At 37.7% G+C, this 14,383-nt stretch overlaps 1 protein-coding gene across 1 annotated transcript in view; it reads left to right on the top strand.

The window, feature by feature from the left end:
- GPC6 (glypican 6) overlaps positions 1-14,383 on the top strand; it is a gene marked incomplete at its 3' end in the record, with an annotated part of 881,925 nt that overhangs the window by 215,446 nt on the left and 652,096 nt on the right. Inside the window, exon 2 of the mRNA XM_083361302.1 lies at positions 11,929-12,087. Coding sequence (XP_083217428.1) covers positions 11,929-12,087 — 159 coding nt within the window. The remainder of the gene's footprint in view (positions 1-11,928; positions 12,088-14,383) is intronic.

Raw genomic sequence — 14,383 nt, 5'->3', positions numbered from 1 at the left:
GATTTCCTCATTGGAACCAACTATCAGATTTCTAATTCTTGCATGATGGCCAAGTAGAGTCTACTCATTAATTTCTGAACTCTGGATCTTAGGACTCTGGACTAGATTTTGCCTATTCTGTGTGCTTCTGTTAAAAAGTAAAAGGCAAGCTTCTGTTTTGGTCTGCATTCCTTGTCAGCTGTTATCTGCTTGACATTGAGTGAACTGCTAAACCAGAAGCAGGACAGAAGCAACCCTGATCGAGGGCTTTTGAAAAAAAATAAATGTTCTAGATTCTAGAACTTCTTTTCAAAAGCACAAAATGTCTTGTGTCGGTATTAGACTGTCAAAATGTGCTCTTACAAATGGAGAAAGCTTTATGAGAAAACCCTTTCTTAAACTAACACATTCCAACCTCTAGATCTAAGAAGGAGTTTTCTTGAGAATAGACAAATACAAGACAAAGTAAGAAAAAAAAATCTTCTGATTTATATAATTTGTGGGGTCGGGTAGGGGGAAAATGAAACCAACCTCTTTGAGGAGACTGTTTCTTTGCCCAGTCATGAAAAATGGTCTGAATTGATGTTCTAGTTTAAGATGGCAAATCTGAAATTATGGACTGAGTAATCCAATTTCTAATGAGGCTTGACAGAATGTTAGTGATGCACACTAGTTTTCACCAGTAATGCTGTGGTGTATTGTACATGGGATTCTAAGAAAGAGACTTTTTTATTTTTTGGAGAGAAAAAAACAATTGAATTCCATTTCTTCAAGCATTTCAACATGGGAACAATTTATTGGTAACTTTAAGGGGCCATGTGGATACAAACATTGTTGGACCTTAGGGAATGTTTCCACAGCACAAACAGCAGGGTTTTTTTTAGTTTGTATTAGAAGGATTTCCTTTCAAAGAAAACAGATGAATGAAGCAATTAAAATGCAACCAATTTTTCTTCTCTTAAATATCCTAGTCTCCATCTCCAGTAACTTTTCACTGGTTCCTACTCTTAGAAACTGCTTAGCCCTGAGAATGTTTTCTGTTTTTAGCTCAAGAACAACACGACTTGGAGACGTGTATAGACGATGTCTTCAAGGAGAAGTAGAAAGGGTACATCAATAAAACTTCCACAGTATTCAGAAAAGGCCCCAATGAATAGAGGGGGCATACAATAACTCTCAGTTACCAATAGCAGGGATATCATAAAAAAAAACAATAACAGGGTAGCATTAGCATTGGATTTAAAGTAAAATTGCCTTCACAATCATGCATATTATGTCAACACTGCTAACATCGGATTTTTTTGCTTTGACAACATATGGAGATGCAACCATTTTTCTTCTTATGTTTTACTCTTAGAATTAGAGTTAGAATTAGATGATACTGGGGGGAGGAGGAGGAATGTGCATAGGAGTTTAGCTAGACATAACAATACTCTACCTAGTGTGTAAGCCAAGGTTATTGAAATAAGAGATGATAAGAATTGGGGGTTGGAGAATGGGAGGGAAAGCCTGCATTTCAAACTAATTGGAGAATGTGATTTATGACTGTTAATTAGAGGTGGGAATTGTGCTTTGATGCTAATGTGCTCAGGGGAGGGGAATTCAGATTTTGGCTTCGACTATGTAAGTGCCAATGCTATGCTACTCGAATAAGGTAAACAATGCAGCAAAGTTCTTTGAAGAGTTTCATCTGTCGGAACCATGACATATTATTATTTAAACTTATTTTATTATTGTAATTTATTTAATTTTCAGATATGAATATTACAAATAAAGTTCTGGACTAACTGTTCTATGTGAAAGAGGCAGAGCTTGAAATGCTGCTGTTGCTTTTATTTATTCTGTCTTCCTCTTCCTTAATATCATTCATATAAACCTGGGAGGCTTCGATAGGAAAAAAGAGATTATGTTAACAAAACCCTATGAAATAAAAAATGTACATGTCTTAAGGAATCATGTTTAAATATGAGTGCTACTGGTTATTTGATCTCCCTGAATACAATTTTGATCTGTTGCTGTATTAAATAATCTGATAGAAATAAGACAATTTCATAAACTGCTGAAAGAGAAACCCTGTAATTACAAATTTCTTCCTCTGCATGACAGTTGGCATTTTCTGAATAAATTCCAATATGCTTAAATGGATTACCATTAGCAACGTTGCATCTTGCATCCCTGATTGTTGAATAAGAACAAGCAAGAGGGCAATGTATTTTCCACTGTCAGTAAGCTGTGTGCCCACCTCTAGATTTTTGGTGTGGGCAAAAATACACTTTTTATCCTTGTCCCAAAGGTGCTTTTTCAAGAGGCAGCTGGACATTTTATTTTATTTATTTTATTTCATTTTATTTTATTTTATTTTATTTTATTATTTTATTTTATTTTATTTTATTTTATTATTTTATTTTATTTTATTTTATTTTATTTTTCCAGTTGTCTCTTGAAAAAGCACCTTTGGACAACCATGAGCTGGATGACTGAGAATATCCATAGTTTTTAATTCTTGTTTATTACATTTAAACAACTAAATTTGTTGCTTGGTATTCTCTTAGAAAAACATCAGCAATGTCAAACTGACAAAGATAGGTTTTAAAAAGATGAAATATGCTTAGATGTAAGAAATAAAGATGTAGTGTAATATTTAATAGCAAATGCTGGAGTGCCTCCATTCTGTAGATTTCTTTAAAACTTTACCTTATTTTTTTCATTTCTGCTCTGCTCTTATTCAAAAATTTCCTGCTATTAAATGGCCATTTCTCTATGTAAATTTATATTGCTTGTCTGGTACCTGGAATATGATTCTGGCTTCTTTTACCAAAAGAGGTTATGGCCCCTACAAAGAGCTGTTGACTGCTACTCAGTGAGTACAATAAGGTCAACAATTACATTTCACCATGCCTTATTAAGGCCTCTTACCTGGGTCCTCATTTTATCAACCTCAAAAGGATGGAAGGCTGAGTCAATCTCAGCCCTGTCAGGATCAAACTCCAGGCTGTGGGCAGAGTTTGCCTGCAATATTGCCCTTAACCACTGCTCCATCAGGGCTCCCTCTGTTCACGGGTGTTGTTTGATCAGTCTTGCTATTTGTCTTACTCCAAAAAGACTCTAGGTGTCTCTTCTGCTGTTTCATTTCCTGGAGATCCTCCAAAAATCAGGAGGTTTCCTGAGATGAACAGATAGAAAGGGCCACACAAAGCCATCCAGGCCAAGATCATTGTCACTTCTCATTCCAAACAGTGATTAAGGCCTTAGTTGAATTATGTACCAGAATCTCAGGAACTCTGCAAGCTTTTTGAAACCCAGTAGGTCTATAGTGGCTGCTGGAGTGGGTTGATCAAATAGGTCATATTCACTGTGGTAGAAGAGGGTATAAAAACAATTAAAGAGCAACCTGACCATGATAAGAGACCACCCATTCCCTGAAAGACAAATTGTTATCAAAACCAGCTCACAAACTAGATACTGAACTTTGAAAATGTGAGAAATCCCTCCTCCGAACTTCGTGTTGTCTGCAAAATTATTGAGCATCCTATCTATTCTGTTGCCTAAGTTATTTATAAAAAATATCAGAGAACACTGGGTCCAGGACAAAACCCTGTCATATCCCACCATATACATCAGAGTTCTCCAACTTTAAGGACTGGCAGGAGGTAATGGAGGATGGTTCCGCATGAGTGGTGTGTAAGCAGGTGTATGCAGTTCCATTTGCATGAGCGGCAGGCACATGCCGCTTGTTCAAGTGTGGATGTACATGTGTGCACTGTTGCTCAATATTTCAGCTCAAGGCCCAGTAGTGGGCCACAGCCTGGGAGTTTGTGACCCCTGATACCTCTCTCTCATGTTGATATAGAGCCGTTACCATTAAGGACATACATTGGATATGGTTATTCAAACAACTTCAAATCCACCTGGTAGTGGGACTATCTACCAATCCATGAATTAATGATCTGATTCATTGTATATTCATAAAATCTAACTGTACCTTTTTTAAAAAAAATGTTTTCCTTGAAGAAAATAATAAAACAGAAGAGGATGATGATCCGCAACAGGATTAGCAGGCATAACAGCTTTATTGAGCCTGTGCTGTACTCAAATGAACAGTTTTGCTGTGACATTCATTTCTGCAAGTTTGATGGTTTCCCAAGGACAACTGGGTCAGACTTCTTGTAAATTAATGTCTCCCTTGGGACTCATAATGAAGAGACTGTTAACTAATTATCAATCTGTTTTGGAAGGCATTCATTTTTTAATTGACCTCAAACCCCTAAGGGAACACTAAAGGTATCTGAAGAAAGTGTTTTTTGTTTTCCTTTTCCCCCTGGTTAGGACAAACATGAATGCAGGGGATGTGATTGCAGGGTTCCAAGGAATTGGGGGCAAAGGCTGGGGGGAGGGAGAACGAGGAAGATGAAAAAGATGGATTTACTCATATGTTAGGATATACAGTACAGTATATGGATACAGTATCTGTACAGTATATGGATAGGGTTTGTTGTGTAGTGAGTTTGTTGCACAGGAATGAAGACGAGTGAGTTCAGCAATGAACATGTTTATTTGCTTGCAGGATCTGAACTAGAGAACTGGGCTGCAGCTTGCAGCAATTTATAGCCTGGCCCCTAGGTGGCAGCCAATAGGTTTAAAGCAGCCTAATGCCGCCTAGGGGCAACCAATAGCAGCCCTGGAGACAGGATGTCTGAGATGCTGGAAGCCATTAGCTAGCTCCAGCTCACCACGTGGTGTTACAATAAAGCCCAATACATTACAGGGTCATTGTATATGCAAAGAACTGTTTTGAAAAATACCACTTTGCCCCAAAACTACTATAGAATGAATTTAAATCATCACATGTCTGGGTCTGAATTGAAGTAGAGAAGTTGACCTCTACAATTTAAATGCCAGAAGCAGTTTCAGCAAGGCAACCTGCCACATTGTTATATGCTATAAAGAAGATAATTGGTAAAGCAGAAGGGGTTTCAAGGTGGACTGTTCATTGGGAACTATCTTTGGCCCAGTGAAGTGACATTTCAATTTTCTTCACTTGAATATTGGGCAGAATGCTAAATCATCAGCTTCTCAATATTCAGCAGACTTTTTGCTTTTAGTGGTACCAACATCCCTGCAATCTGCGATTCTATTCTTTAATCTCTATTAATGTTATGATCTATGTCTAAGTATATATGTGTGTGTGTCTGTGTGTCTGTGTGTCTATCTGTGTGTGTCTGTGTGTGTCTGTGTCTGTGTGTGTGTCTGTGTGTAATTATTTTAAATATCTGAGTCCCAGGTGTATTCATTTAGAAAATTATAAGAGACTGTTAAAATGACAAAGGCTCAGTGTAAAATAAAGATTTTATCCTGGAGATCAACATTTTAACAGTCTTGTGTACACACACACACACACATACACACACACACACCTTGATAAGATTAAAAATGCAAATCCCAGGCATATTAAAATTAACAAACTAAGTGAACACTGGGATGGAATAAGAAACACTAAAACAGTTTTTATTGTTAAAAGATCAAGCTTTAGTTGGCTAACTGCCAACGTCGTCAGGATTGAAACGCTGGGGTGGGGAGATCGCGTTTATACTCTTGGTGTCTCTGCGCTCTGCTCATGGAGCGCATTACCGGTCTGTTTGTTGAGCCTGGCCGTATTCCTTTGAGTTGTCACGCATCCGTTTTTGGGGGATATAGTTGTCTCTGGGTGTCTGTTGTCAAAAGTGGATTGTTGACAGTTCCGTGTGTTATAGCCATAGCTCTAGTCATTGCCCGTGTTCTTATACCAGAGGTTCCAAATAGTTGTTTCTCTTCTTCCCTGTGTTCTACAAGGCAGGGTGGTTGTATGTTTGTGCAATCTTGATTTGGATACAATGAGGCGCTCTGTAAGTGCTTGCTATTAGAAGACAACAACAACATTCATATATATGTGTATATACTCACCAAGTCCTCAAAGAACTTAAAGTACAAATATGCCTAAGATGTTGTTATGCAAGGATTCAGGTGTGACCCGATAAAGAATAAAAAATGGAGTCTGGATTTTTCTTGATAAGGGACAGCTTTGTGTGCTTATGTGCCCTCTCACAAGACCCTGTTCATGCAGAAAGAGGGAAAGTACTACAAATGATCAGAAAGCTATGTTCAATCAATCGGAATAGAGCTGAAAGGGACTTTGGAGATCTTCTAGTCCAACCCCCTCCTCAAGCAGGAGACCCTATACCATTTCAGATAAGGGGCTGTCCAGTATTTTATTAAAAACCTCCAGTGATGAAGCACCAACAACTTCTGAAGTCAAACTGTTCCATTGGTTAATTGTTAGGAAGTTTCTTCTTTAATTCCAGGTTGCTTCTCTCCTTGATTAGTTTCCATCCTTTGTTTCTTGTCTTGCCTTTTGGTGCTTTGGAAAATAAGTTGACCCCTCTTCTTTGTGGCAGCCCCTCAAATACTGCAGTGGTGCTATCCTGTCACCTCTAGTCCTTCTCTTCTCTAGATTCACCATACCCAATTCCTGCAACCATTCTTCATATTTTTTGATGTGAAATATAAAGGAGTTTAATGCTTGATTGTTCAAGAATGTGGTTTTGACCTACTCTTTCAATATCAACCAGTACCTTCCTGTTGTACTCATTACTACTGGATGAAAAACAATATTTAGGTCTCATTTAGAAGTGTAATGCTGGATCAAATGCTTGCCAGCTCAGACTCACACATATATGCTCTTTCTCTTTTGTTCAGTAAAGCTCATATAGTCTTATGTACATGTACACTGTACGCTCAGAGAGCCATGCCAAGATAGTTGTAAGTTACCTGCAGCACAGATGGTAATATGCTCATAAATTTGGAGGTAGAATATAAAAGAATGAGAAACTCTGGCAAGCAGTAATAATATTCACATCATAGATTTTGTGTTGGCATTTATTAGATAAGGGACCTGGAAGGAACAAAAAACTATCAGGAATTGTTGGAGCGGGCAGAATTGTTCAGTCTTGTTTGGGAAGGCAGAACGAGAAACAATGGGTTTAAATTGCAAAGAAGTAGATTTTCATTACAGTTCAGGAACATTTTGCTAACTGTAAAAGTGTACAGCAATGGGACAGAGTGTGTTGGGGTTATAGACTCTTCTTAAAGAGAAACTGGGTGCACATTTTTTTTGGTTTGCTGCAGTAGGGGGTTCCTACGTAGGGCAGGCTATTGGACCAGATGATCTCCAAATTTATTTCTGAGTCTGATGTGATACTATGAAGCCAACTCTTTACTCCCAACTAGAGATATTCCAGATTTTTGCAAACCAGATTTGTTAGCCCTGGGAATCACCATCTACTGTAGACTGCTGATCAGAGTTCTAACCAAAGTAGAATATAGCTCCTTCAACAAGAAGTTTTGCACATTTCAAATTTTCTTTTTTAATAACATTCACTAATACAAGCAGAGTTATCTTGCCCATAATCCAAAGAAATGCTGTAGCCAAGATTATAAGCGAGCTAGAATGAAAAAAAAGTAGCTTCCATCTTTAGTTACTGTTTTAGATTTCAATTATTCATTAAAGAATTCCAACAAAGTGCATAAAATAAAATTATCTATCTACCTATCGATCTATCGATCTATCGATCATCTGTCATCTATCATCTTGTATTTCTGAATGTGTACATCATTAAATCAGTGAAATCCAAGTAGAAACAGATAAATATATATTAGTGGAAATTCAAAAACTGCAAGAGTGTTATGACTTTAATTAACAAGTCTTCAATATTTGTAGAGGGACAAATAATAATAGCTCCAGAAGGACATATTGTAGACTAAATGTTCTAATAATCACATTTTATTAATTGCACTGTGGGCCTAATAAGGATCATTCAGATATTTTACTTAGATATTTTAAATAAATAGTTTTGGGTCAAATGATTCTGTCTGGAGATTTTAATTAAGTTTTATAAAATTTATTAAGCTGTAGTACTGTTCCAGGTAAATTTATTTTTTATATATGAAGGGTCCTGTATGCTTCTATACAGGAATTTAATTTTGTAAAGTGTTCATATGGTCACTTTTAAAACATTATTTCAAGTATATATATATATATTTTCAACTCCACATCTGACATGTTTTCTAAGCATTTTTTTAGTGTCATGATCTGAATGAATAGATAAATGTAACATAAATCTTGTTACAATATCTGATTGCACCACAGTAATATGTCTATTGTTATAAGGAAAATTGGTACTGTTTTTCAAGATAGTATTTAAATACAACATTAAATGATCCACTTTTTATTAAACAGGTGAAACAAGGATTTGTTTATTTTTGTCTATTTATCTATTTTTTCTGTATATATATGTTATATTACCTGAGGTGTTTTTAATATGTGTATTCGTGGTTCTGTTATTTATTCATGAAAAAATAAAAACTGAAATATCTAAACAAGAAGATTTGGAAAACAGTTAAGAAACTTGTATATATGTATAAGGCAACATTCATTGGAACTGTAGGGTAGCCAGACTACCAAGCCATATCTACTGCCTGGAGGCCCAGCCCAAAAGTTTGGCCTTCTCATATCCAGGCAGCCAAATCCAGTGGTGCCTTCAAAGCTTAATAATATGCTGGAAGCTCTAGGACTATTTACTTCCAGAAACCAGACTTATGCAGTTGCCAGTGCTTCATCAAACTCCATTCATCCAAAATCATCTCCAGGGCTCTTGGTTGGTTTAGCATGTTTTCCATTCTCCAGTATTTTTAACTCTCTTTCCTTTCTTTCTTCACTACTCATGACGTTCTTTTTTTTGCCATTCCCTCATTTTACTTCTCTTTCTATTTCCTCATCAAATACAAATATTTCTCAGTACCATCATCTCCCCATCCAGTCTCCATCAATCATTGACTCAAATATAAATTACTCTCCTTTTGTCATCTATTTTCCAAAATTTTCATAAAATCTCCTCAGACCCACCACAACACACCAATCTTGAAACTTTTAGAAAAGCAATGTAAACGGATGTGATAACCCAGGATAAGCTAAAGAAAATTAGTGTTGAAAAATAGATGCTAAGTAAAATCATATTTGAAAGGTTAATCCATCCCTAATATTGGCCAACAGTATATCCGAATAAAATGCTTGTTCATATATTTCAGTATTGGACACACAGTTCCTTTACAGTATACATTTTGTGTGCATTTTTGACAAACTGGTTAAGTGAAGAACGTCATTGCCTAATGCTGAAAAGTGGAGTGACCAAAGGATATCTACTTTCTTGTTTGCTTGATGCCTTAGGAAATGTTAATTAGGAATCTTTTTATTAAAACACATATCAGATTTCTCTTCTACCCTCACCTACTTCATTTTCACAATACAACAGTTATTCTTTGATAAAATATTAAATGTTTAGGACTGCTTCATTTATTATAGGGACCTCACAGGCAGGTTGCGGTTGAATAACCACAATTATCTGCATTTGAACATAAAGTCACAATGCTTATAAACTGTCGTACTGTTCTAGGTATATAGATTTTACCAAAACCTGTACTAAAAGCTTGTCAAAATGAAGCAAGTGCAGAAATATGTAAGTTTAGAAAAGTAATAAATTTGGGGGTGGAACACTAGAGGTTGAATTTGTAGCAGATGATGGACTTGATTTATATAATATGAGCCACAAAGAGAAAGAAGAGAGAGCTACCATCTTTAATCTGAAACACTGCAGTTTATCAAGTTTTAATAGGGGCAGTGGCTGAATTAATTCTCATTTTTCTCTGGCATAGTGCTGGCACAGCATAACTTAAAGCAATCAGATTTCTCTATGGGGAAACCCTTTGGGGAAAGAAAAGCCGGTCAGCTGTATTCAGTGCCACTTCTAGCATATAATCTTTTCAGTAAGTGTTATAACAGCAGAGAGCAAAAAGTTTCCTGAAGTAAAATGCTATGAATTTCTGGAGAGCATAATTGCAGTCTTCAAAATAATTCTGTAAATATCCAGATCAATCGTGAAATAACATTTTAGAGGGAAAGGTTTAGAAACTCTGACCAAGAAAATGAGCTGGTTTGGCAAAAGGAAGGAAGGAAATACCATATTTTCCCCTCTATAAGACGCACCCTTGTATAAGACACTCTGACATGCGAGTTTTTCCACGCCAATCAGCTGTTCGGCGGAGCACCGAACAGTTGAGCCGGCAAATCTGGAAGTTTGGCTGGTCAACGATCTTTCCCCCTCCCCCCTCCCGTTAGTGGCAAACCCACAGGGGCTTGACACCTGCACCAGGTGGCATGGCAACCCACACAGGCATGTCCTGGGCTGTGGAGGTTACCATTATTTTTTTCTGTATAAGACGCTGCACTTGTATAAGATGCACCTGATTTTTGAACAGGGTGTTTGCAGGAAAAAATAGCATTTTATACATGGAAAAATATGGTAATAAATGGTATTTATCTATGTGGTACTGTAATCAGTAATTTAAATATCAGAATTTGTGAGATTTTAAATATCCAAATTGATCAAGTGGAACAGATTGATGTCTGTGAATTTTTTTTTTTAAAAAAACAACTTTTCCTAATCTGCTTCCACCATCCCAGATATTTTGGGATTAAATAATGCTGGTTGGTAATTCCAAAAGATGTACTGCCAACACATCTGTGCAATACTAAATTGGGAAGGTTGGTATAAACCCTTAGCTGATAGCTTTGCCACTTAAGAGCACACAGAGATTTTCATCAGCATTCATTATACCCCAAATGAAAACAGTTTACATCAGAACAGTTCTTATTGAAGAGGCAAGCCTTCGGTTATATTTCTATACACGATGGTGGAATTTTTTTGCTCCCGGCAGGCTGAGCTAAACATTTCTGACAACCAGAGTACAGCTTCAATTGGAAAGTCACAGTTCATGTAATAACTGAGCATTTTAATTTCATAAGTTAAAGAATTGGCTTCCACTTGCAGATTGCATTAATATAAGCTGGGCTGTGCAGAGACCTAGGCATGGTACATCAAGGGATAATCTGGAGAATTAAATGCAAAGGCTTTCATTACTGTTTTCACTGCATTTTTATCAGTATAGTTTAAAATTGTAAACTTTTCTTCTATTTCTACTCATAATTATATATTTGGCATTATCTAAAAAGAAATCAGCTGATATCCATATTAATATTTAATAGCTAACTATTGCCAATAAAATGCATTGCAGGAAGCTCGGTGTGCACACATTCCACAGATTTTTTTTGTTTTGAAAAAATCAAACTTAAATCCTTCCTGATCCATGTCTTCAACAAATACTTAACAAATACTTAAAATATTGGCTTTCCCCAGTCCAAACAAGTCACTAAACTAAGATTTATTGAGAAACTATCCCAGTGATGGTGAACCTTTTAGAGACCAAGTGCCCAAACCACAACCCAAAGCCCACTTATTTATTGCAAAGTGCCAGGGCCGCATCAGCATTGTGGTTCCCTTAGGGAGGGAGGGGTGTGTGGCCCACTGTGGTTCCCTCAGGGAGGGTGGGGTGTGTGGCCAGGGTGGTCACACCAGACTGCATGGGTGTGGCCAGGTAGGCGTGACCACCTCGATGCTCTAACACCTCTACTTGAGCTTGCTAGCTGGCCATTTTGCCTGCTTTGTGCTGGGCAGGGCTGTTGCTCCAGGCGGCAGCAGTGGCGCCCTAAGGAACCTGCATGAGCTGCTAGTGGTGGCAGTGTGCGTGCCCACAGAGAGGGCTCTGAGTGCTGCCTCTGGCACGTGTGCCATAGGTTCGCCACCACTGCTCTATCATATAGTCCTGTGAGTAAGGAGAGAAGAAGGTCCTAGGAACAGGACTTCTATCTTGACAGTGACACCTTAAATTATAAAATTCTCCTGTGGAGACTGATTGTTAAACATGCCTGTTGAATATATTAGTACATGACAGAATATGACCTTATGCATGGATTTGTCTTTGCTCTTTCTTATGCTTTGCATTCATGTCCTGTGCTTGCAGGGGAACACTTGAGAATCTGTCCTCAGGAATACACATGTTGCACATCAGAAATGGAAGACAAACTAAGCCAGCAAAGCAAACTGGAATTTGAGAATTTGATGGACAAGACAAGCCATTTTGTCCGTACCACATTTGTATCGAGGCATAAGAAATTTGATGGTGAGTAGTAGATTCTGTTTTGCTTATTCTTAGAAGCCAAATGTGTTGTTATTTATAAATGAAACAACTGGGACATAAAGGTAGGAGATTAAAATGCAGTACTTAATGCTTTCCATTTGAAAAAGAGCCATGCATATGCAAACTCGTTCAAAGAAATGGCTAAACTATATTTTTTTCTATCCATAATTCTGCATACAGTTATATATAGTTATATGTGCAGGAAATATATTTTTGTGCTTTTTTTTAAAAGTCATTGAGATATAGGAATCATGATCTGCAGTCTGCTTTTGAAAGAAAATAACTATGATTTTTTTTCTGTGTGTACAAAAAAAAAGCAAGGCCTTTACTCGGCAAGAATGTTAACTGTATACTCAAGGCAATTGGTGATCATGCTCAAAAACTGTCCTGTTAGGGCAAGAGTTTATTTGGAAACTGTCATTTTTTATTTGTGGTAACTGATATTAATTGCAGTAATGTGAAGGACTAGGCTGCTCAGACCCTGAAGTGTTGTCTGGTATTTGAAACAGTGAGTGGAAGAAAGTCAATTTATTTTACTAGATAGTTACTGTAATACTTCTTTTCCCTTTTATACACTGTGTTTGCCCAAACAGTATCATTTATATTTTGCAAAAGAAATTATGGAAGTCATGGGAGCTTGGTGAGCTTTTTTGTCACAGTGCATCTAACTTGTTTCCATCAATATATCAGAATATATTCTCTGCTTATGTAAGATATTAGCCAGGTTTCCTCACTGCAGGCTTTATAGACCTTTTGCAATCTACAATAAGATTGTCATCCTCAATGTTGAATCTACTTTATGTTATGATTCCAGCTACCCCTTCCCCTTTTTTTTCTCCCTTCCAAAACAAAAGCAAATTGAAAGAACAATACATTTAAAAAGTGGCTTTGACTTGTCAATAAGATGAAGAATTTCAAGATCTTAATCCTTGTTAAAAAAAAGTTGCTTGGTTCCCTGGAATACTACATTTATTACCACATCTTCCATAAGTGCACAGAAATGTGTTCTTTAAAACTCAAAGCAATAGAGAAAGATAGTGTCCTCTGTGCTTTCTGCAGAGATGTTCTTCTCAATGAATCTGTTTTGTAGTGAGTTCTTTGGAGACAGTAAGCGAGACGAGAGGTTGCAAACAGGAACATTGCTTTATTGAGGCAAACAGAAACAGAACTGAATCAGAGGCTTCTGTGCAGCTACTTATATGGTTGGCCACTAGGCGGCAGCCAATAGGTTTAAAGCAGGGGTGTCAAACTCAATTTCATCGAGGGCCGCATCAGCATTGCGGTTGCCCCTCAAGGGGACAGGTGGGTATGGCCAGGGTAGGCGTGGCCTGCTGGGTAGGTGTGGCTAGAGTGCGTATGGCCTACTGGGTGGGTGTGGCCAGCTCTACATCGTTCGCATCAAGGGTGCCTATGGGGGCCTGGGCAGGAGTGGGACAGATCTGAGGGTCTCTGGCAGAAGGAGGGTCTCTGGGCCAGGGCCAAGACAGAGGAGGCCGTTCCCTCACTGTTTCCAGGATGGCTTCGCGGGCCACATGAAACCACTTCACGGGCCAGATCCGGCCCCCGGGCCTTGTGTTTGACATGTCTGGTTTAAAGGAACCCATTCCCACCACAAATCATCCAATGATCATCTTGGAGACAGCAAGTCTGTGATTGTTACACAGACACACCAATTGAGCAACCTTAAGCAGCATTCAAACAGACAAGTGAAACAGCTCAAGTAAAGTCCCAATACATTACAGAATCTTCCACTGTAAAGAGGAGTAGCCATGATAGCTCACCTCATGCATAACTTATAATGCGGTAGCCAAATACCTAGGATTAAGTAAGACCTAATCGGTAGTAGCTGGCTGCATATTTACTTGGGCCATGTTATGGATGGGAGTTAGGAATATTGCTGAGAATAAGCAGACCTCATCCTATAAATATAAATATGTAAAAGTTGTTCTCTCCTGCAGAACAAATGACTGCCAGCATAAGATTTTTCTTCCTTCATATTTTGACACTATTCTGGACAGAATAGAAAAGTAAGGTAGCATCACCATTCAATATTAACTATGTGTTTCTCTCTTTCAGAGGAAGTGAACTTATTTTTAATACTGTCACTCTTCTTAGAGAGTATGCTAAAATTATATAGGAGGGAAGAAAAAGAATGACATTGTGCCAATATGAATAATGCTTCTTAAATCACTCTGTTTTGTTATTGTTATGATTCAGCTGCAAATTGGATTGTTTAACCTCTTCCCCCTTTGCATAAGGCCTTTTGAAATTTAAGCTC

This window comes from Vipera ursinii (assembly GCF_947247035.1).
Source record: "Vipera ursinii genome assembly, chromosome: 4".
In the NCBI taxonomy this organism is placed as follows: domain Eukaryota; kingdom Metazoa; phylum Chordata; class Lepidosauria; order Squamata; family Viperidae; genus Vipera; species Vipera ursinii.
Note: the sequence above shows the minus strand (reverse complement) of the source record. Positions and strands in the feature narration are given on the sequence as shown.